Source organism: Alnus glutinosa, chromosome 10, assembly GCF_958979055.1.
Source record: "Alnus glutinosa chromosome 10, dhAlnGlut1.1, whole genome shotgun sequence".
Taxonomy (NCBI): domain Eukaryota; kingdom Viridiplantae; phylum Streptophyta; class Magnoliopsida; order Fagales; family Betulaceae; genus Alnus; species Alnus glutinosa.
This window is the reverse complement of record NC_084895.1, coordinates 10,434,184-10,457,987: the sequence shown is the minus strand read 5'-3', so window position 1 is coordinate 10,457,987 and position 23,804 is coordinate 10,434,184. Positions and strand designations below refer to the sequence as shown.

General features: G+C 36.4%; 1 protein-coding gene across 3 annotated transcripts in view; it reads left to right on the top strand.

The window, feature by feature from the left end:
• Positions 1 to 22,199, top strand: part of LOC133880430 (uncharacterized) — a 92,959-nt gene extending 70,760 nt beyond the window's left edge. For 2 of the 3 annotated variants that reach the window (XM_062319379.1, XM_062319378.1), the window contains 3 exons: positions 13,795 to 13,842; positions 13,962 to 14,389; positions 21,458 to 22,199. In XM_062319379.1, the coding sequence (XP_062175363.1) occupies positions 13,795 to 13,842; positions 13,962 to 14,389; positions 21,458 to 22,069 (1,088 nt within the window). In that variant the 3' untranslated portion in view covers positions 22,070 to 22,199. The remainder of the gene's footprint in view (positions 1 to 13,794; positions 13,843 to 13,961; positions 14,390 to 21,457) is intronic. The other variant, XM_062319380.1, reaches the window with a different exon arrangement.
• Positions 22,200 to 23,804: the final 1,605 nt, after the last annotated feature.

The following is a 23,804-nucleotide window of genomic DNA, read 5'->3' as shown; positions in this document are numbered from 1 at the left end:
GAACAATAGTCCATACATCATTTCTGGTAAACTGATGTAATTCATCATGCATTGTAGCAATCCAACTTTCATCTTGTAAGGCTTCATCTACTTTCTTGGGCTCAAACTGAAAAAGGCAACAATTGTAGGAAACTTGATTTATCACTCTATTTCTTAGTCAAAGACCTTCATTAAAGTCTCCAAGTACCTGCCTATAAGGATGATTCAGCTTGACCCATGAGGATGGATCTTTGGGAGGATCAGCATGATCAAGTTCATCTTGAGATGATTCAGATTCACTAGCTGAATTCTCATGAGGTACAGCTTTTTGAAGAGGTGTATCAGTAGGAATAATTAGCTTATCCTTAGGTGAAGAAGGAGACTTGACAGTTTGTTTAATAGGACTTGATGATTCCATGGGAGTATCTATAGGCAATGGATTCTCCCCCTTGCTAAGTGCTCCAGCTTCTTCATCATCAACCACAACATTGATTGATTCCATAACAGTCCCAATTCTCTTATTGAACACTCTGTAAGCTTGGTTGTTAAAGGAGTATCCCAAGAAGATCCATTCATCACTTTTAGCATCAAACTTGCCCAAATTTTCCGGTCTCTAAGAATGTAGCACTTGCTTCCAAAATTTGAAAATATTTGACTGTAGCTTTCTTACCTCGCCATATTTCATAAGGAGTCTTATTGGTCTCAAGCCGAAGGTACACTTGATTGATGATATGGCAGGCGGTGTTGACAACTTCTCCAAAAAAATGTTGAGCCAGATTCTTGGAGTGTATTATAACCCGAGCCATCTCCTAAATGACTCTATTCTTTCACTCCACTACACCATTTTGTCGGGGAGTGATAGGTGAGGAAAATTCTTGTTGAATACCATGAAAATTGCAATATTCCTAAAAGTTGGAATTCTCAAATTCTCTTCCATGATCACTATGGATTCTCATGATAGAGCAATTTTGCTTAATTTGAATTCTTTTGAATAGTTGTTGGGCTTAATCAAAAGCATCAGATTTTTGCCGAAGAGCAAGAGACCAAGTATACTAGGAGTAGTCATCCACAACAACTAAGATGTATTTTCTTCCACCCATGCTAGTAGTTCTTGTGGGACCTATGAGATCCATATGAAGCAGTTCTGAATTTTTGGAAGTGAGAATACACAAGGTTTTCTTGTGAGCTACCCAAGCTTGCTTCCCCAACTGGCACGGTCCACATACTCCCTTCTCGATTTTGTCTATTTTTGGCAAATCTCTAACAACTTCTTTGCTGGCAATCTTGAGCAGATCGTTGTAGTTTAAGTGCCCCAACCTTTGATGCCAAGGTTCATTATCATCAATTGTTGCCTTGTTGCAAGTGATTTGAGATTCTGAAGTGAGGCCAGAAAGGCCATAGCAGTTGTCAATAGCTCTTTCTCCTCCCATCAGCCACTTGTCGTTGCTATCAAAGATGTTGGATTCATTCTTTGAAAATTGCACCACAAGATCATTGTCACAGAATTGGTTGAAGCTGAGTAGATTTACTTTAAGTCCCTCCACATATAGGACTTCTTGAGATGCCGCAAGTCTAGCAATTTGAATGATGCATTTTCCGATGACTTTATATTGGCTACCATCTCCATAGGTGATCTTTCGACCTCTGTCCATCTAGATTTTCTTGAGAAGAGTCTTATTACCTATCATATGTTTAGAGCATCCACTATCCAAATACCACAAACAAGTATCAAGTACCTTTAAGACAGTATGAGCAACCAAACATATATTGTCTTCCGTTTTTTACCCAAACCTGTTTATCCTTGGTACTTTTCTGATCTCTTTTATTACCCAAAATGACAAATTTTTTATCAGAAGTAACAGTTCCTAGCACTTATGAGTTTGACTTGGTCACTTAAGGCTCTTACTTGGTTCTCAATACCTGGATCATCTTGCTTAGGTACATACTGTTTAACCCAAGGTTTTTTAGAATGAATCTAAAATAGTTTGGTTAAGTAGGGATGAATCTAGAATTAGAATGATTCTTGATGAGATTTTTAGATTCAAATTCTTTGTGACTAAGAACATTGATATTTTTCGCTTTGCCCTCACAATTATCATCGATTTGATTATCAGACATGCTAGGCTTAACAAACATAGTTATACAAGAAGTCAAAGCATGTGAAGGAGAAGTAGTAACTTTATCAAAATTCAAGTTAGAATTAGAAGAACCTTCCAATGGAATTTTGATTCATTCAAAGCATCTTCCAAAGACTTGATTTTTTCATTTAAACAATTTCGTTCAGTTTTAAAATCTTTAAGTCTTTGTAGATGTTCAATGTCTGAATCTCTAATTTCAATATATTTCTTAATCAAAGAAAAATATTTTGGAGTTCATCTTATTCTTCTAATTTACAATTATCAAAGTCATAAGACATGATAAAAACAGAGTCTAGGATAACACTCAAGAAATAAATCCAAAAACGAGTGAACCCGCTTTGATACCAATTGAAAAATAATAATGACTCCTAAATTAACCGCAACCAAGCATGCAACCAAATATGTAAAGCAATTAAGATATTGACATAAATATTTTGTGGTGAAGTGGAAACTCTTTGAACCAAAGAAAAAAACTACTCAGGGGCAACCAAACCTAGGAAATCAACTAACAAAATAAATACTTAGTTATAAGACAGTCGTAATCACAAGATCTTGGCAGTAGTCGTACCTTGAACTCTAACAAATACATATACTTTAATGTTTCTCTACAAGACCATGTCTGAAGAGTTCTTCAATTGATCCCTTTAGCTAGAGCTCCTCTCTAGTTAGGCTTCAAACGGTTGAACGGTTATAACACAAAAACTCTAAGAAAATTAGCACATCTAACATTTTTTGCCTAATAACTATTCTCTTAGCACACATGAATTCTATTTAGGATTCATACAAAAACATAGCCTAGAAGTCCCTTTAAATAGGCGTCAGAAAACCTAATTCTACACAAGGTCTGATATCCATAAGCAGCGTCCGGACCTGCAACTGTGACTTCATAAAATTGCTGAAGTGCGTCTGGACTTGCAACCCTACCATCCGGACTGTTGCATAAAAAGGCTCCTTCGTCCGCAGTCTTCACTTCTGCATCCAGACATCTTTGCAAACAGGAACATACTGACCTTTGTGTCTACTGGGCTGTCCAGACCTCTTCTGGACTTGAACTCACTGACCTAGCCGTCCCTTGATGGTGTCCAGACATGTATCAGACTCTGAGTTTCTGAGCTAGGAGTTCGAACTCTAGCATCTAGACGTCAGGACGTGGTGTAGGGAAAACCTACTTTCTGATCTGTAAAGTCTCCAGAAACGTTCCTTCTCCAGAATCTTTCCTTCTTAGTGATATTATGTGCAGATATTGCCTTGTTTTGCTCTTTCCATCTTAGAATAAATATTCTGCAATAGTTCTTCAAGAAATACGATGTCCCTGATATGAAAGCATTTTTGTCAACAAAATGTTGCCAATTAAAATAAACCAACAAACTCTCCCTTTGGCCATTTTGGGACAAAAATGACCTATACCAAAAATTAAAAATACTCTTCCTTTTTTATCTCAAAAGGACAAAGGGTTTAGAGTATTAATAGGCATTAAAATAAACCATGATAATCCAACAAAAATTATCCAAAATAGCCCAGACAAAAATAAACTGTTTGTCAAAACAACTTAAAAAAAAAATAATAAATGACAGCACTTAATCACCAAGTAACGTAGAGAGGTTTCTACATTGATGTTGACCTACTCCACTTTAGCTTGGAACCGCTCGTCAAAAGACTAAAACCCTTCAATCATCTGGGTTTTCATGGACTGCAGCTGATCAGTAATCCGGTTCAATGCACTTAGAACTACATCACTGGGGGATGCAGTGTGTGAAGTAGAAGCTACTGATCGATGGCTCTAGCTGAGCCGGTAGAACTGGATGAGCTAGCTCCTCTGGGTTCAGGTGCCTTTGGAGTTGAACATTTGACTTCATGACCGCCTGCTTGCCAAATGGTCATTCAGGTGAAGCTTCAGGCTCATAGACGGGAATGTTAGTCACAAACCTCTAGATGATCCTAGTCACCAGTCTTCTATAGGGCAAGGCCACCTGACTGTCTTCCTGCATCTCTATCATCGTCATCACGATAAGTTTGCACATGCAGAAAGAAACTTTGGTGACGATGGCATAAAGAAATCTGGCCCTCTTGAGAGTAAGATCACTGTTCCAGTAGATCGGCCAAAGATTCTGTAATACAATCCGAGCCAAGAGTCGGTCAGGAGATTGCAGCCAACCAATGGGAATAGACTTCATCTCTTCATGCCATACTTGTGCTCCTTGAGGATCAAAGTACATCCTCAGGCCTTCCCAGGAGGGGGGTACCACAGAATCTTGGAAAGGAATTCAAAGATTAGGAGACAAAGGGATGTTGGTCACCAAGCTGATGAGAGTAGGATCAATCCTAATTTCTGTTCCGCGCACATTTATCTCGAGAACCGAACAGAGCCTCACAATCTGCACAATCTTCATATTCATATAAAACTCTCGCACAAGTCGAGGAAAGACTTTGTTGGAGTTGAACATGCTCAGCCAACCATTCTCCTAAAAGATTTGGTTGATGAAGGCGAAGGGTGCGACCATGACATCTAGTATCAAAATAGCCCGCTCAATCACAATTTCCCTTTTGCTGATCGATTCCTTGGCAGCAGCAATTTCCACTCTTGTCCTCTTGCGGAGTTGGCTCTGGGAGTCGTTGTCAACAACAACTAACATTTTCTTAAAAAAAAAAAAAAAATAAATAAAAAATTACACAGAAAAATATCCCAAAACACCGAATATTCAAAACTCAAGTTAGATTCCCAAAAAAAAAAAATGCCAGGCCAAAAAACATATTGAGGTAGTTTAATAGTCACATGAAATGCATGCCTAAAAGTCTGACAGAAAATAATAGCATGTGCATGCAAAACCAATATAGTCCAATAGTGATAGGACATGCAAACTAATATAGGACAAACAAAAGTTTCACGTGCATACATGCAACTAAATGCCAAAAAAAATAAGAACTCATACTGTCATACATGTCAATTATAACAATGCCAAAAAAAAATATTCCAACCCCAGCAAGCATTAATCTCAAGCATAAAGTCTCAAAATAACACATTATCCATAATCCCTATCTTCTCATAGACATAATCAAAACACTTAGTGAGAGGGAGAAGAAGACATACCTGGAAATAATGTGAGATGAGATAATGCAAAGGAGACAAAAAGCATCAAAATCTTGAGAGAAAAGGCACGAGAAAATGAGAGAAAAACAAAAAACAAAAACAAAAACAAAATCTCAAAGTCTACAGGTGACGGCACTGGCATGGGGGGAAAGAGATAGGGTTTTATATGCCCTCGGTCGCTCGTCCGGATGCCAAACTTGCCTGTTCAGACGTGCTTTGCTAATGAACATATTGATCAGCGTCTTTGGACGAGAGACTCAGCTGCCTAGACGCTTCATACAGAAACTTGAAATTTAGGAGAAAAATGCAGAAAAACTATTTTCTAACATTAGCTCCAAACCACGCATGCATTTGAAATTGATAAACCAGTCCAATAGCATATCAAAAATATTCAAAAATATAATTGAGAGTTAAGTAATTTATGAGCAAAAATTTTTCTGTAGAATATTAATTTTGAACAATTTAATCAACTCAAGCCTTGTGTGTCATGTGCGAAAGCTTTCTCAATTAAGACAACATGTTCACTGATAAGGTTTCAAACAACTAAATTTTCTAAAAAGAGAATTATTGTTTGATGTGCCAAAAGTCAAACCTTATCTTACTATGGCTTGCCACCCTCATCTGATACACTTCCTCCTAAGTCGCAGCACTTTACTTAGTTCGTTAGTGATCGTTTATTTCCGTAATGATTTGATCACTGACTCTTTCTATAAGGACAAGTGTAACAATAGTTTAACAACACATTCAGCAGTAGATCTTTTTTATATCTATATTTTCTAAGAATTTATTGCTTTTAAATCTTGGCGCAGCAACCTAGAAAGAATGCTAGAATTTATAAGTTCTAGGTTCAACTAGTGAGTTGGTCAAATTGACCATCTTTGCAAAAATAAATAAATAAATAAATAAATAAATAAATCTCTTAAAATAATTTTCAGTGTAAAAAAACTAGAAATAAAAAATAAAAATAAAAAATAAAAAATTTCTTTAAGGGAGCTTTTGATATTGCACAAATTCATCGCATGAGAGGAATAAACTATCATCTTTCAAATGCAGCAAAAAAACTCAGCAGAAATCAAACTAAACATCTCAATTATATGTAAGAATATTTCATCAATGCACAACAACTGAGATATCTATTAAAGACATGAGATATCTGAGAAGCTAATAGAAAAAAAAATAATAATAATAAAAAAAATTATATACTGCATCTCCCTTTTTTTTGTTGAAAAAAATAAACACACAAAATAAAAACAACAAAAACATGCTTTTCAGAGAAAAACACTGAGATACCAAAGCCTAAATCTAGCATGTAAAGAAAAACAAACTTGTCCTCAGAGAGAGGTTTGATATTACCAGAAAAGCAGCCGCTCGACGTGCTTTTTCTGTTATCCTCATGAAAACCTGCTTAAAATTCTCTTAAAGTAATCAGAGAAGTACGAGGATAAAAATAGTTCCAAACAAAGATGTCAAGCATGAGCAAAAATATATGGCGATAAATGCAAGATGTAGTGCATAGATCCCGGCATACTCTAGGATAAGGAACCATGATCCTAGGCATGCCATATACTCACCTACCTCTAGGTAAGTCCACTCCACCTCAAGGGGTGAATGATCTCATCCTTCCTTACCCATACCCTTTTGACCCTAGTTGCAGGACTGTGAACCTTGTCCAGTTTGTCGAATCTGATAAAGACATTTTGCATCATGCTGAATAATCCTTTATAGAGGTGTTTATCCTTGGGCTCATGGGCTTCAACTTGAAACAATTGGATTTGTTATGGCCAGTCTTGTCATAGTGATGGCAAGTGGGAACAAACCTTTGGGGGTATTGCCGATTTTGCCAAAGAGCATGATAAGTCTTGGAAGGTCTAGTGCTAGATTTACCTTTCTTTGGCTCTTGCATCTTGATCAGAGGCTTCTGAGAATGGATTTGAGGACAGTGTGGTCGAATGTGACTAGTGACACCACAGTGATGGCAGGCAGGTAGGCAGGCTTCTTGATTTGGCATGCTTTATGATAGGCGCAACAAGTTAATTTTTTTCTATTTGCTTGCTTCTCTCTATCTCATACAGATTAAGCTTATGCACATTCTATTGGTTTACTTCTCTTAATTCAAAGAATTTAACATACATCTTGTTGTAAACCCATTGAAGCTTTTCTTTCTCATCTTCAAAACCACTACTTTCAGAGTAATAGTCATTGGACTCTTTAGGACTATTATAAGATGCAGCAAAAGCTAAAAAGTTTGAGTCTTTACCCGGAGTCTCTTCATTCTATGAATCATCACTGATAGTGGCATTGAGAACCTTACCTTTTGCCTGCTTGAGGTATCCACAATCTACTCGGATGTGCCCAATACCTAAACATTCAAAACACTTAGGACCGCGACAATCCTTTTTGTCAGTTTCACCTTTTCCTTGTTTAGCACCTTTGGGGTCCCCTTTAAATTATCATAAAATTTTCTATTTTTGAACCTTTTAGAATTCATCCATTTTCTGCAATTTTTGGCAAACATGGCTATTCCATCCTCATCATCAAATTTTTCATCAAAAGAATTTTTACTTTTACCTTTTTGCAGCTTTGAGAGCAATGGATTTAACCCTCTTGACAGGGGGCAAGGAAAACCTACAAGCTCTTCAATTTTTACCACATCTAGATCTTTACTTTCTTCAATAGTGGTCACCTGGATTCAAAACCTTTCAGACAAAGATCTTAGAATCTTCTAAATAAGTTTTGCATCAGATATTTTCTTTCCAAGATTTATCATAGAATTTCTTAAATCACTAATCTTAGTGTAAAACTCACTAAAAGACTAATCCTCTAGCATCTTAATTCCTTCAAATTGGGAAACCAACATTTGAAGTTTGGCATATTTAACAAGTTTGTGCCTTCATATGTGGTTTCCAGGATTTCCCATGCTTCCAGGGCAGTTTCACAATGAGAGATTCGTGAGAATTCAAATGGTAAAAGTTCTTGGCAGATAGCATTTATGGCTTTGTCATTCTCAATACAAGAATTTTTCTAAGGTATAGTCCATTCAGCAATTGGTGTTTTGGGTAGAGTCCATCTAAATTCAACAATATGCCAAACATATATAGATTTCAAAAAAAAAAAAAAAAAAAATCTCATGTGCACTTTCAAATAGCCATAATTAGAACCATCAAAAGCATAGACAAAATTAAGATTTTGAGCCATGATAATAGAAGTCAAAGGATAACGCTCAGGAAATTAATCTAAAAACGAGGGAACCTGCTCTGATACCAATTGAAAAGTAATAGTAACTCTTAAATTAACTGCAACCAAGCATGCAACCAAATATGTAAAGCAATAAAGAGATTGACACAAATATTTGGTTACAAAGTGAAAACTCTTTGAACCAAAGAGAAAAACCACTCCAAGGCAGCCAAACCCAGGAAATCAACTAACAGAAGAAATAGCTAATTACAAGACAGTCGTACTCACAATACTTTTGTAGTAGTCGTACCTTGAACTCTAACAAATACTTATACTTGAATGCCTCTCTACCAGACCTTGTCTAAGAGTTCTTCAATTGATCCCTTTATCTAGAGCTCCTCTCTAGTTAGGCATCAAATGGTTCAACAATTACAACACAAAAACTCTAAGAGATTCAGCACATCTAACAATTTCTACCTAATAACTCTTCTCTTAGCACACATGAATTTTATTCAAAATTCATACAAAAACACAGCCTAGAAGCCCCTTAAATAGGTTTCGTAAACCTAATTCTACACAATTTTGGATTTCCATAGGCCGCATCCAGACTTGACTTTTGGCATTCGGACCTGCATCTGGGACTTCATAATTACTGAAGCGCGTTTGGACTTTCAACCCTAGCGTCCAGACGGTTGTATGAAATGGCTCCTCCGTCCGTATTCTTTACTTTTGTGTCCAAACTTCTCTGCAAATTGGAACCTACTGACCTCTGCATCCGCTAATGGCGTCCGGGCATGTATTGAACTCTAAGTTTCTTAGCTAGGCATCCGGACTCTGGCATTTGGGCTTCCGGACGTGCTACAGGGAAAACTAACTTTTTGAGCTATAAAGTCTCCAGAAACTTTCCTTTACCACAATCTTTCCTTTGTAGTGATATTCTGTACAGATATTGCCTTGTTCAGCTCTTTCCATCTTAGGATAAATATTCTGCATAAATTCTTCTGGAAATACGGTGTCCCTAGTATGGAAGCGTTTTTGTTGATAAAATGCAGCCAATTAAAATAAACCAACACAAGCATTCCAAACCTTTGTGAAATACAAGTATTCAAGTACACCTAAGCATGAAACCACCTAAACCATTATATGCAAACCAGTCGTAGTAATATTCATATGTTCTATTCCATTCAAACTAATAGGCATATTACTACATATAGCATGAAATACCACATAAAAAATCATTTTATGCAATCTAGCTGTAACGGTATACATATGTTCTGTTCCAAAAAAAAAAACATATACATACCGATACATCTAGCATGAAATCAATCATAAAACATGTCATACATCATCATTATGTCATGCTTGCCTTTCATTCGTTTTCATTGTTTCATAGTGGTCGGGGGACTTGAACCCACGGTCTTACACTTGGTACCAATGGGACTTGAACCCATGGTCTTCATTCTTAGTACCTGTGGGACTTAAACCCAAAGTCTTGTTTTTTATGCCGGCGGGACTTGAACCCACGATCTTACACTTGATCCACCGACGGGACTTGAACCCATGGTCTTACATTCAGCGTTCATGATTTCGTTCATGCTCATCATGTTCATGCTTTCACACACTTATGCATCATTAACATAATATACTTTGCATGTCATTTTCAAACGTAACATGAAGTCTATGACTTATCATGAAACCTTAAAACTTATCATACACTGGGGGTGGGGCCCAGTGTATGGGGCCCACCCCATGTGAGGGGGTGTTGTATAATTGTTGTGGTGTTGAAGTGTAGGAATCAAACCCCTTTCCTTTACAACAATACCCTAGGAATCAAACCCCTTTCCTTTACAACAACACCACAACAGTGGGCTCCACCCCCATGTGACAGAGACCCACAAATACGCCATTTTTCTCCTTTTCTTGTTGCTACAATTTTCTCTGCAAGCAGATCAAAAAACATCACGTCTACCATTTTGTCAGTGAAAAGTTGAAGCCATCGTCAAATTTTATTTTTTACAAAAGCCCAACATGGCTCGGCCAGATCAATCTCCACGTCAGTTTGGAATCATCTCTTTGGAAAAGATTTTGGGTCTGTAGCATTTCTCTCCTATTTATAGATTTTATTTAGGATTTCTTCAACGGACCGGATCCTCTTGAGCTAGATTCAATCCAATGGCTGGGAGAGGTTCTCTGCATCTGGGTGATGAGCTGGGATGGTGAGTCATCGGAGGTAATGATTAGAGAAAGAGGAGAGTAACGTAGAAGGGGGTTGTACCCATCTTGGACGGTTGGATTTCCGCCTAGTGGCTTTCAATCAACGGTTGGGGTATGGGCAAGTGTCCTATGAGTAGGTTCGAGAGTGGAAGAAGATTTTCTTATCATCTTCTAACGAGTGTTTAGGTTCTAACGCAGTACTAATTTTCTTCTAACTAAGTTCTCCTTTGCCTTTCTTTTCTGTAGTGCTGGGTTGGGTTCTTGAATATGCGAAACAGTAGAAGAACAACGAGCATCGATCTGTGTCTTAGCGTGGACTGGGCTGGGTACAATAACGTGTAAAAACAGACATGGGCGTTTGAAATTGTGAACGAATTTTTATTTAAGAGTTACCGTTGGCTGGGTCCGTGTAAAATGAACATGGGTTATTATCTTATCATGATAAAATTTAGATATTTTATCTGTAGGTATTTCATATTGGTCTTTCTCATTTTTAATTTCCTAAAATTATAACTTAAACCCATTTGAGTTCTAGTTCATTTCATTATTAATATTATTTTTTTAATAATATTATTATACTGATAAGATTATTATACCAATAATTTAATAATATAATAACACAATATTCATAATCTATACCAAATATTTTATATCAAATAATATTATGCCAAACAATATTACACTCAATATAAATATTATAACATCAATTAATATTATAATATTAATATTATTATCCCAATTAATTAATAATGCTGGATGTGAATTTTCAACCAAATCAGAGGTAGTATGTTTTACGGGTGTTTTCGCATCTTTAATAAAGTTCAAAAATTATGAAATTTAGAGGGTAGATAAAAGATTTCGAGTAGAGTTTTTTAATTTTTGAATTAACTAAGAGGGAATTCGTTTGACCCTATTTCTCTCCTGCCAAAGTTTAAGCTCCGTCAAACTTTTCTAGTGGAATTAGAACTATAAATGTGTTTCTAATATTGATGAATCACTACAAAAAAACATGCAATTAGCCACGTGGCTGCAGTAACCGTTACTGTAGCCACGTGGCCAATTAGCCACGCGTATTAATTACACGTGGCCAAGTAGCCACGTGTAATAAATAGACGTGGCTAGATGACAGTTAGCCACGTGTATTTATTACACGTGGCTACTTGGCCACGTGTAATTAATACGCGTGGCTAAAATATTTATATTTTTTTATATTTATATTTGTAATTGACCACGTGTAATAAATACAAGTGGCTAAAATATTTATATTTTTTTATAATTTTTTATATTTATATTTGCAATTGGCCACGTATATTAATTATACGTGGCCAATTAGCCACGTGTAATAAATACGCGTGGCTAAAATATTTTTTTTTTTATATATATTTTTATTTGTAATTGGCCACGTGTATTTAATACACGTGGCCAACTGTTTTTGAAAATTTGTATATATATATATACATATAAAATAAAAATATATTTAAAATTGGTGCAGGTAGGCGCGCGGGACAACTCCCGCGCACCCACCTGCCATTACTTTGAATATATATGTATATATAATTTATACATATATAAATTAGGCTCTCAGTGTTCTCTCTCTCTTTCCGTCACTGTTCTCTCTCTCTCTCACTCTCGCTCTCTCTCTTACTGTTCTCTCTCTCTCTCTCTCTCTTAGTGTTCTCTCTCTCTCCCTCCCTCTCGCTCGCTCTCTCTCTCTCTCTCTCTCTCTCTCTCTCAGTGTTCGTTCTCTGGTCTCTCTCTCTCAGTGTTCTCTCTATTCTCTCTCTCTCTCTCTCTCTCTCCCTCTCGCTCACTCTCTCTTGCTCTCGCTCTCTCTCTCTCAGTGTTCTCTTTCTCTCTCTCTCCGTTAGATGCGCACCACCGGCCAGCTCCACGACCACCACGTGGCCGGCCTTCCCGACGTCGACGTCTCTCTCTCTCTCCGTCAGTACCCTCTCACTCTCTTTCTCTAATACCTCTCTCTCTCTCTCTGTCTCACTCTCTGTCTGTCTCTCTCACTCTTTGTATCTCTCTCGGTATGGCCGGCTAGTGGCGTATAGACGAGAGTTGGATGGAGTGTACGTTAACATATACGTACACTCCAATATATTAGGAAGGAAAAAAAAAAAGAGAAAAAAAAAAAAGAAAAGATAATATAATTGTTGGCAACGTGCATTAATTAAGTATACGTGTCCAAAAAAAATATAATTTTTTTTTTTAAAAAAAAAAAACATTTAGCCACGTGTATTAAAATACACGCGGCCAACTGTGCAATTAGTGTCACCCGGATCCACCACGTGTATTTACGTGGCCACTTGCACGTGGCCAACAGTTCGCCACGTGTACAGTGACCGTACATGTGACGAACTGCAAGTGGCAAAAAACAATTTTTTTTGTAGTGAATATTTAATCTTATAAATATTTATATATTTCTTTATTTTATTATTGAATCTTAAATTCTAATTTAAGACGTCATATTTTATGTCTTAAAATTTAAGACACTACAATGGTCGAATTCATGGATTTTCATCGTCAAACTCATCAAGATACGTATTATTGGATGTGAACCGTGATAACGACATGGCTTGTGGCGATGATGTTTGAAGGAGAATTCAAACAAGATTTCAAACGGAAGTAGGTTAGAAAACGTCACTCAAATGCGAGTCGACAAGTTGTATTCGAAGTGGCATACAGGTGAGCATAGAATGTGTAAACAATGAAGCGAAAAAAAAAAAAAAAAAAAAAAAATTGTGCAAACAAAAAATTCAGCCCTTTTAACAACCTAGAGTTTTCTTCGATTGTTTGGTCCTTTTTCTGGAATTCTTGAAATTCAAAAAAGAAGATGTGTTCTTCTTTTCCTCTCGCTTTAAGCTACACCATTGATTAACTTATCGATCAATTAATAAATTTCTATCCAGCCACAACGGATGTTAATTCTATGTATATGGTTCAAAATATGTATCAAGTTAAATCTAGCTAGTATATATAAAGATTGCTAATATCACATAACTGAATAATTTGAGGTTGATTAGATATTATCGACCATCTGATCCATAAACTCATACTATTAATTTGATAGAATAAGTAAAATTATAATTTTTAACACTTATACGTACATTGGTCTGTTTTATTTATTAATTTCGTTTTAGTAATAATTTTCTAATGTGTATGAGTGACCAATTAAATTGCGTTTTTATTTTGCAGTGCTAGCTCTATTGCACCAGCCAGTTTCAATTCTCCTTAACTTCTTGGGTATACTACGTCAATTCAATTAATACCATACATTGCTTAATTTCTTGAGCCTTGTTTTTTTTGAAAAACAATTATAGTTTCATTTAGCTAAGTTGCCATTGTTTGGATCATTCACACAGGAATCCAGCATTTATATGAAATGAAGTTAGTTCATGCACAGTCCCATGAACTTCTCGATCTCATGTGCAAAGAAGTATTAAAGTCAAATGAAAACCAAAGGAAGAAAGGTGGCGTCTATGATGCCGTCACCCGTTCTGTCGAGAGAGGGAATTTTCAATATTTTTTTGACATAATCAGAGCAATTCCAAATCTTATATGGACCAATGATAAAGACTTAACATCCTTATTTTCACGTGCTGTCCTATATCGTCAGGCAAACATTTTTAGCCTTATATACCAGCTTGGTGTGAAGAAAGCTATGACATGTTGGATTAATAAAGAAGGCAATAACATATTACATATGGCTGGGATGACAGGAGCTTCGATTGAACTTAATCGAATCCCAGGCGCAGCTTTGAAGATGCAAAGAGAACTACAATGGTTTAAGGTCATTTCTCTATTTTCCAACTTTTCTCATATGCTCTTCACTATTTTTTATTTATTTATTTACTTATTTTTTTAATTCCATATACTTTCACTATTAGCTGTTAGGATTAGTAGCCCAAAATCAAAATTGAATTGGAAAATTTTTTTAAAAAAAATAATATATATATATATAGATATATTGTTTTTGGTTGAAGTATATATTCATATTGTTTAGGTGCTTTAGTTATAATTAATGGAGAAAACATCTAAATCACAAGGTCAATATGTAACGTCCCGCTTCTACTGGGTATGGGAATGGTGATGTGCATATATATATATATACACACACATTTCTTAACATTTGTTGAGCATGTTTTAAAACTGTAATGGTCATGAACTTATCATAACTCCGCAATTAAGTGTACTTATGCGACAGTAGTATTAGGATGAGTGACTTCTTTAAAAGTCTGGTTCAGAGGAACTAAAAATGGACAATATTATATCATTGAGGGTAAGTCGTTACATGATATAACTTGTGAATTTAAGTCGACAACAAGTGATAATAAAATTGGGCATTTTATTCGCAATAAGTATAACATAATATTTATATGTGATATAATGATTTGTCTTGTATCATTAAAGTTGAGACTTCTACTTAGCATGTTTATGCATTGAGTTGGACCACCATGAAAATGCGTTCTACAAACCAATGTCACTTGAATGCATTTCATAGATCTACCAATTGCAAAGACTATTAATTTGGAGAAATTAGTGGGCTTATATATGAAATGCTGATAACTTTGATTTACCAACTAAGGAGATCTTATATGATTGATATTCTTAATATCTTACAGATCTACACGAGTCCTTGATAATTTAATTGAATTGATCATCTAATTCTAGACCTGGTAATTTTTTAGTGAAGTTGCTACTAAGATTAATACTATAAAGAATTTGATTCTAGAGTATTGTAAATGATCATATGATTAACTCGGTTACTCAATGATTAAGATGTACATTACATAAGCTGATAGTAAAATATTAAAACATCTTATTAAATTGTGGACATCTCATGCATGGAGGGGTTTATTTTTATGCATTAGTAGCTTAAGGAGCTCTTTCATAATTATATAAGATTTAGATGACAAGTATGATTTCTTAGTGGTTTGAAATTATAATTAATCGGAATTGCGACAGACTTATGAGATAGCCAGAAACTTCAAATCTTATTGAAGGTAAGTTTTATTAGTAATGCTACACACACTCTCACTCTCACACTTCCTGATGTAACTTTTAAAATTATCATTAGATTTGAGACCAATCACTTAGGCTATTGGAACTAAGTTCTGAGGCACCTGCACTCGATTACCCTGTAAGGGCCTTCTCAACGGGGACCCAATTTTCCTTCTGCCAAGTTCCTCGTGGCCAGGAATGTCTTGCATAGCACCAGATCTCCCTCGCCGAATGTTTGGTGTTTGTTGTTCAAGTTGTAACACTTGGAAACCGTTCTCCGGTGGGTAGTTTTTTTTTTTTTTTTTTTGAATATTAAATAATCATTCAGATTTCAAAAACAAAATCACTGAGTATTACATAAGCTCATCATAAAGAAGATCCTGGAGGAGGGGTGGACACTCCTCCTTCCAGACACACTCACTCTGAACTACCAAGGCATACTTTGCTAGTGAATGAGCCACTTGGTTGGTTTCTTTGTGAACAAAATTCGCTGCCCAAGGGCTGAACTGGTAAAGTCTATCCTTGATAGCTGCCACAATGTTTCCACAAGGTCTCCAGCAATGCCCTACTTCATTAAGAGCATTTACCACGTTTAGAGCATCCCCTTCGAAGACTACCCCTTGAGCCGCAGGTTCTTCACCAAAACAGACCACCTTCTAAGCTGTTAAATCCTCGGCCACCTCTGGATCACGAATGTAGGGCATGGTCGAAACCACAACCGCTAGGAAAGACCCGGATTCATCCTGAGCAACAATCCCCATACCCATACGGTTCCCATTGGTATCCAAAGATGCATCCCAGTTGATCTTGATAGAGCCCAATGGAGGTTTGGTCAACTTGTGAATCGCCGGGGTCCTCACCAGTAAAGGTTCTCCAGGTACATTTGCTGCCTTAAACTCTTCCAAGGTGGCAGCGACTTGCTGAATAAGATGGAGAGATGGGGAGAAAAGACCCTCAAAGACAAAAGAATTCCTCCTCATCCAAATGAGCCTAGCTACCATCATAGCAAAAATGAAATCAGATTCCTCCAACTGTTGTTGCAATTTCTGCAGCAGAAGTAAACCATCATTCTCCAATATGGATAGTTTTTGAATTTTCCTAGAGCTCTCCTGCCAAACTGCTTCAGATGATCGGCAGCTCCAGATTATGTGACCCTCTGATTCACTTTCCTGATAACAAATCAGGCATAAAGGATCTTGGGCAGCATGTTTTTTATGGAGGTTTTCATTGGTAGGGAAAACCAAGGAAAACCATGTACATCCACACCTTAGTTTTCTTTTTAAATTAATTAATTAATTAACAAAGGTGGGTTTAAGGGTGAATTTACAATGTTACGCCAGCATAATAAAGAGAAATGTTAGAGCATCTCCTAATGTTCTCCTGGAATGACATAGGTGCAATTAAAAAATTACATCTATGTCCTTTTGGATGGCATAAATGCAATTGTCTAATCAAAAAAATTATATCTATGCTATTTCAAAAGAACACCAAGAAATGCTATAACATTCCTCCATAATAAATTAATGGTGAGATGGTGGTTTGACGGTGCGTTAATCCTTTGAATTCCTTTATCTTTAGTTTTGCATCTGTAAATGGAAGTATTAAATGCTCCCTTAAATGGATTATAGAATTATTACATAGGCTTTTCCATTTTTAGAGAGACTTTTTCATCTCTGAAAATGGAATTACTAATTATAATTAATGCTCATGTGCGCATGGTCAATCTTTGGATTCCTTTCACTTGGGTTTTGGCAATTTGCATTTGTAAATGAAATTATTAAAGGGATAATTGCACCGTTGGTCCCTGTGGTATACCATAATTATTTTTCACTCCCTATGGTTTAAAAAGTTCATGGGAGGTCCTCGTGATATGCAATAATTACAAATCGATTCCTGGCGTCAAATTCTATTAAAATTTTTAACAGATTCCGTCAAATGCCACGTCAGCGACACGTGTCGCCAATAAGATGGCAACACGTGTCCACAGTAAAAAAAAAAATTATTAAAAAAAATAAAAATACTTATTTTTTTTTTAAAAAATAAGTATTTTTTTTTTAATAAATTTTTATTTTTTTATTACGGTGGACACGTGTCGCCATCTTATTGGCGACACGTGTCGTTGACGTGGCATTTGATGGAATTTGTTAAAATTTTTAACAGAATTTGACGTCAGGGATCGATTTGTAATTATTGCATATCACGAGGACCTCCCATGAACTTTTTAAACCATAGGGAGTGAAAAATAATTATGATATACCACAGGGACCAACGGTGCAATTATTCCATTATTAAATGCTCCCTATAATTTGTAAATTGATTATGAAATTATTAGTTTATTACAAATAGACTTTTTCATTTCTTGAGAGACTTTTCCATCTCTGTAAACAGAATTACTAATTAATCCTTATGTTTTCTATCTTTGCAAAATATTTTTTCCTTTGTCTCTTTTCATTTTCTTCACCCTGTTGAAACACCCACCCACCCTCCCGCGCGGCGCTACATCACCCCGCTCCGCACAAAATTGCCCCTCATGGATTAACTCTTTTTCTTGTTATTCAAGGGTAAAAAATGTCTCACCCGTAGGGTTGTGAGGCAAGGGTAAAGAGGGCAGAAATCTGCCCCACCCTGCCCCACCCAATGCCCAACCCTAGAAGTAGGTATACCGTGTAATCATGGGAAGATGTGAAATGGAAAGGAATCGGTCTTTTACAAATCAATAAACAAAATTGTTTAAAAATTTAAAATGATAATTTTACCGCATATATTGTAAGGACCGGCTACTCTGAGGATCCGTTTGCGTCTTTTACAGCTTATAAAAGACCATTCTCCTTTTGTATTTCACACGCAATAATTAGTAGAGTCTTCATATTGACCTTGGAATAGAAGAAACAGAGAAGATTTTCTTAGCCCATGTGCTGCGTCGTTCACCAAGAGAGATGGAGAGTCACAGACCAAGAGACAGAGAAGAGAGACCGAAGCAGAAGGAGACGGAGAGAGACCGCAGCTGTGGTACGGTGGTTAGGCCACCGGCGTTGTGCTATGGGTAGCGGCTAAGCTGTGTTTTCTGGCCCTGTTCCGGCAAAACAAACCCGTAGTTTTGTTCCCTTAGCTCGTTAGTGTCCAACAAAAATCAGTAAGGTAAATTCTATTTCTTTAGCTTTTGGGTATTTGATTTTGGGGATAAATTCTGGTGATTTCTCTTTGGGTGATTTTTACAGCAGATTTGGGGTTGTTGATGTTGAGAATTTTGTAGGGTTGATTGGGTGTTCTCTTTCAGTTGTAGTTGACTAATTGATTGAATTTCTGGGTTTGATTTTGGAGGTTTTGTGGCTGATTGGGTATTTTCTGTTGATGGCCAATGATGAAGAAGAGTTTAGTGTTTCAGTGATTTTGATGGTGTATTTTGTTGTGTTAATCAAATGCTCTGAAACAAAAGTACGGTTATTTTTCAAGTGTAGGACCGAATGGGTGATAAAATTCTAATGGTGAAGATTTAGTGGGTGGGGTTTGCAATATATATATAGCAGATTGGATTGAATTGGGTTATTGATTTTGAGATTGAGTTTGATGTAAATTCTTGGTGGCTGGTTCTTGGGTTGGCTTGTGGTGGATTTTGGAGCTTTATTTCTTTCCCCTGTTTCGGTAATTGAAGGTTGATTTGGGTTGTTGTATGGCTTAATTATTCCGCTGTTTTGGGTTTCAATTAGTTGGTGTTTTGCCGGGTTGTGTTGATGACTTGAGAAGATGGGTTGTCTTTAGAGTTGAAGTTATGGCTTTGAAGGATTCATGGCTGAATGGAGGGATGATTTCTTTGGGTACTCCATTTCTTAAAGCTTTGAATTGATGATATTGTTGTGGTTTTAGTTAAAGGACCCGTGAGTTTTGGTGGGTTGTAGGTTTTGGTGATAGCCCTATTTAGCCGTATGATTTGAGGATTGTCTCTTTTATATGGGCTGGTTGTGTGATTCAGTTGTTAAGGTTGAACCATGGCCGGTTATGACTTGAGCTATAGGTATTTTGATTGAGCAATTCATGGTATTTTTGGGTTATTAATTGTTGGGGTTTTCTTGATGGCTAGCCAATTGTATGAGTATAAGGTGTTGGTTTTGTAGAAGAATTTCAGTAATTGGTAGCTTGAGTTTGAGTAGGTATTTGTTTTGTTTTACGGTTTCAAGGGTTTGACCTTAGCATTTCAGCCTTCCTGAATCTGAGATCTTTTCATACAATCATCAACTAGGACATCCTCAAAGGCAATGAATGATATGAAACGCAGCGGGTGCCGTTGTGGGGCTCCTTTTCATGGCTGGAACACCAGGAAGCGTTTGTGTAGGCGCTGAGGTCAGGTGTCCCTTTCACTTCACGGGCGATCCTTTCGCTCTCTATCCAGCAGTTCTACTCAATTTGATTGCTTGGTGAAAGCCTTTATTATTTCCCTCTGCATTCATGAACTACTCTGCTTTGCTCATAAGGTCTTGGAGGTTCGGCCATGAAAGGGCTACATGGCCAAATATGTCCGAGTAGGGTGGGTAGGACCACCTTCTGATCTAGATCATTGACTGTGAGCTTTTCCCAGTTGAAGCAAGCCATGAAGTCCTTCAGAGGTTCTCATTCTTTCTATTTCACAATAAGCAAATATTGCCAGTGGGGTTTGATGGCTACCAGATATCTTGAACCAGGCATCCTGTGTGTTCCTGGATCATGTGGACAATAAACCAAGCAGTTGGCTATATATCCCACAAACGGCGCCAACTGTTAATATAAATGTTACACAGGTGGCCGACAACACAAGAACCTCCCGAGACAGAAGGGTCACAGTGGTCGCCCTGGCGGGTCGACAGTATCATCTCTGATGCTAAAGTTTGTGATTGAGTAAGGAGAAAATGAATTCAAGTGAAAGAGAGAGATGTTTGAGAGTGTTTGAGAGCATACTTGTGTCCAGCCCTTCAATAACCTCAAATAGGCCAACTTTATTTTTGGTCGTACGTGTAAGCAAGGCATATATGGTCAATCGGCCTTGGAGCGGGGCAACATCATTGTTTGTGACATGCCACTAATTTAATTAGACATTTCATAGTTGCTGCATATATTTTATTACTTACAAATTTTATAATTGTAGACTCTGCACAAAATATACTACCGTTTTATATGCAGTAAGGAGAAGGGGCTTATTAGGTATTATGTCATTTGAGGAGATATGTAAGGTACCTAATTGGCAAAGAATTCTTCCTACATGAATGTTAGAAGTCTAAATGGGGAATAGGATCCTAGATGCTTTAGTGCCTGGGAACACAGAAGAAATAATAAAAAGTAAAGTAAATAAATTTTATGTTTGTGGGATAAACTAAAAAAGTTAAAGTACATATATAAATGATTATACCCACCCTTTTATAAATTTAATCTTTTGGATAAAAAATAATTTAATATCATTCTATCTTTATAATTCACTTTTCATTTCAACTAATTATTTAACGTATTGAACTTTAATGTTAATATTTACTATTCCTACATATAGGGTTAAATTCTGTATTTATACTATTGTAATCGACCAATAGGATATTAAGTTTATATATTAGTAGCTTTCATTTTTTTTGGAAATTTGCACTTACCCAAATTACAATGTACCCCTAAATTTTAAAAAGTTGCAATTGACCCTAAATTACCTTGTCCTTTCACTTAGCACCCTTCGTTAGAATCTTTTCTTAAAGGGATACGCAATTTCATGAGTCAATTGCAACTCTTTAAAGTTTGGGAGACATTACAATTTAGGTGTAAGTTTAAGAGAGTAAGTGTATTATTTTCTTATTATTATTATTATTTTGATAAGGTTGGACTTATACGATTTAGTTCAACACTGCAGGAAGTAGAGAGCATGGTCCAACCCAAGATTAAGGAATCTTTCAACAATGATGATTTCACTCCTAGGCAATTGTTTACGAAGAACCACAAGGACTTGATGAAAGAGGGAGAGAAATGGATGAAGGGCACAGCAACTTCTTGTACAGTGGTAGGCGCTCTCATTGTTACTATTATGTTTGCTACAGCTTTTACTGTTCCAGGTGGTAACAACCAAAATACTGGCTTCCCTATATTCTTAGATAAAAGATTGTTCATGCTCTTTATAATATTCGATGCCTTGTCACTCTTTTCCTCCACAACTTCCGTCGTGATGTTTTTGGGAATCCTAACATCACGCTATGCAGAAGACGATTTCCTTGAAGCCTTGCCAAGAAAGATGATCATAGGACTTTCCACTCTTTTCTTTTCCATTGCAGCCATGATGATAGCCTTTTCTACTGCTCTTTTAATTATGCTCCAAGGACAATATTCATGGATAATCATTCCTGTCATTTGTTTCGCTAGTATTCCTGTCGCCTTATTCGTATTGATGCAATTTCCCCTTCTTGTTGACATGTTCAAGTCAACTTACGGACCAGGCATCTTTGATAAGAAAATGAAGAAGTGGTTATAACGTTATTCATTTTGTTGTACAATGTAAATGTTTTCCACGAAGAATTGGCATACTAGCCAAAACTAATGATTTACTTTTTCTTGGACGGATAACTAATAAATTTTCAATTGGTTCATTTTGCCTATTTTGTGATTCACCCAACTAGCTTTAGACCAATTATCATTATATATTTTTCTGTTTTATATTGTTCCAAATATGATATTTTTGAGCAACACAAGACCTCATTTAGGTACCGCCGATTCATGGCAGGTACCTTATGTGGCCTGACTTGGAGGTACACTACAAAAAATTGAGTTTTTAAGAACTGCATTTAATGATGTGTCAGAGGTTCTGATAGGTCACTAAAAGTTAGTGACGTGACGTTAATGATGCTTTCTCAACGTCTTGAAACCCAAAGTCGCTAAATTTCCGTTAGTGATATGTCAAACACTGACACGTCACTAAATTTACATGGCAAAAATGGCACTCTACTATTTGGTGACGTGTCAATTTGTAACGCGTCACTAAAATTCCCATATTAAAAAAATATTATTATTACTTTAGTGAAGTTTTGACTAAAGTGCATTAAAAAACCAAAGAAAACACCCTCATATCCTTATTTTCACCAGCCTAGCCCCTGCACACCAAGCAATGCAATGCACTTCCACTAGAGTCATCCTTTAGATCGATCCTGATCTTTGCATACAGTGAATGTTATTTTCTATGAGAATTAGAAGTTAACTGTGTTCTTAAAATATTACACAAATATACGTACGGAAGACAGAAAATATTACTCTTCTCAATAGCCAATCCATTTTTTTTCAAAATTTCTGCTATGGTAACGACCGTGGCAATAGCTGCAAATATAACAAAATAAACACATTAACAGATGCACTGCTGCAATGAAGTACTAAGATCGATTTGTCAATTCAAAAAAAAATAAAAAAAGATTGATAACATAAACATGAACTCTGTCAACCAATCTTCACAAAATTGCAGGTTTTGTCCACTCCAGAAATGAGGTTTAGTTCCTGTGGAGCAACAGAAGCATGATTGTCAGGAAATGGCATTTTCATGAAGTCAGCCTGCATCATCAAGAACCAATATTAATCCTTCTTTTTTTTTTTTAAAGAATATTAATCCTTTTGTAGTATCATAAAAGGTTTGTTTCCAAGTCCCATTACCAATTAATAGAAATTGTAGTGTACCATACGGCTAAGGTAGAAAAGAAAACCCAGCTACCCAGCCTACCCATACGGCCAATTACTCATTTCCATCATAGAGACAAGGTAGAAAAGAAACCCATCTACCCAGAAAATTTACAACATAAAAACTTGTTCCACAACACCATAATCGGTCATCTTAAAACAGATCACCTAGAAAATCTTACCCATTTTCGAAATTAAACAAAACAACCCACTAATTCTTACTATAATCGGTCAAATAAGAGTACCCATCAAAATTTCAAAATATATAACCATTTAGCTATAACAAAATCAACATACCAAATTAACCAAATCAACCAAATTTCATAGAGAAAAAAAAAAAGCTTCAACCGGATGGGTATCTCATAATTATCAAGAGAAGCTCAAGATTAACTCCCCTTGCTTGATTTCCTTTGATGACCGAAAAAACGCCTTTTGGATTTACTCTTCCATCTTCATTCTTCTTCTTCTTCTCTTCTCTTCTTGGTTGGATGATGCCAATCAAAGGAGCGTTGGGCATTTGGGAAGCAGGTTGAGATAGCTCCATGGTA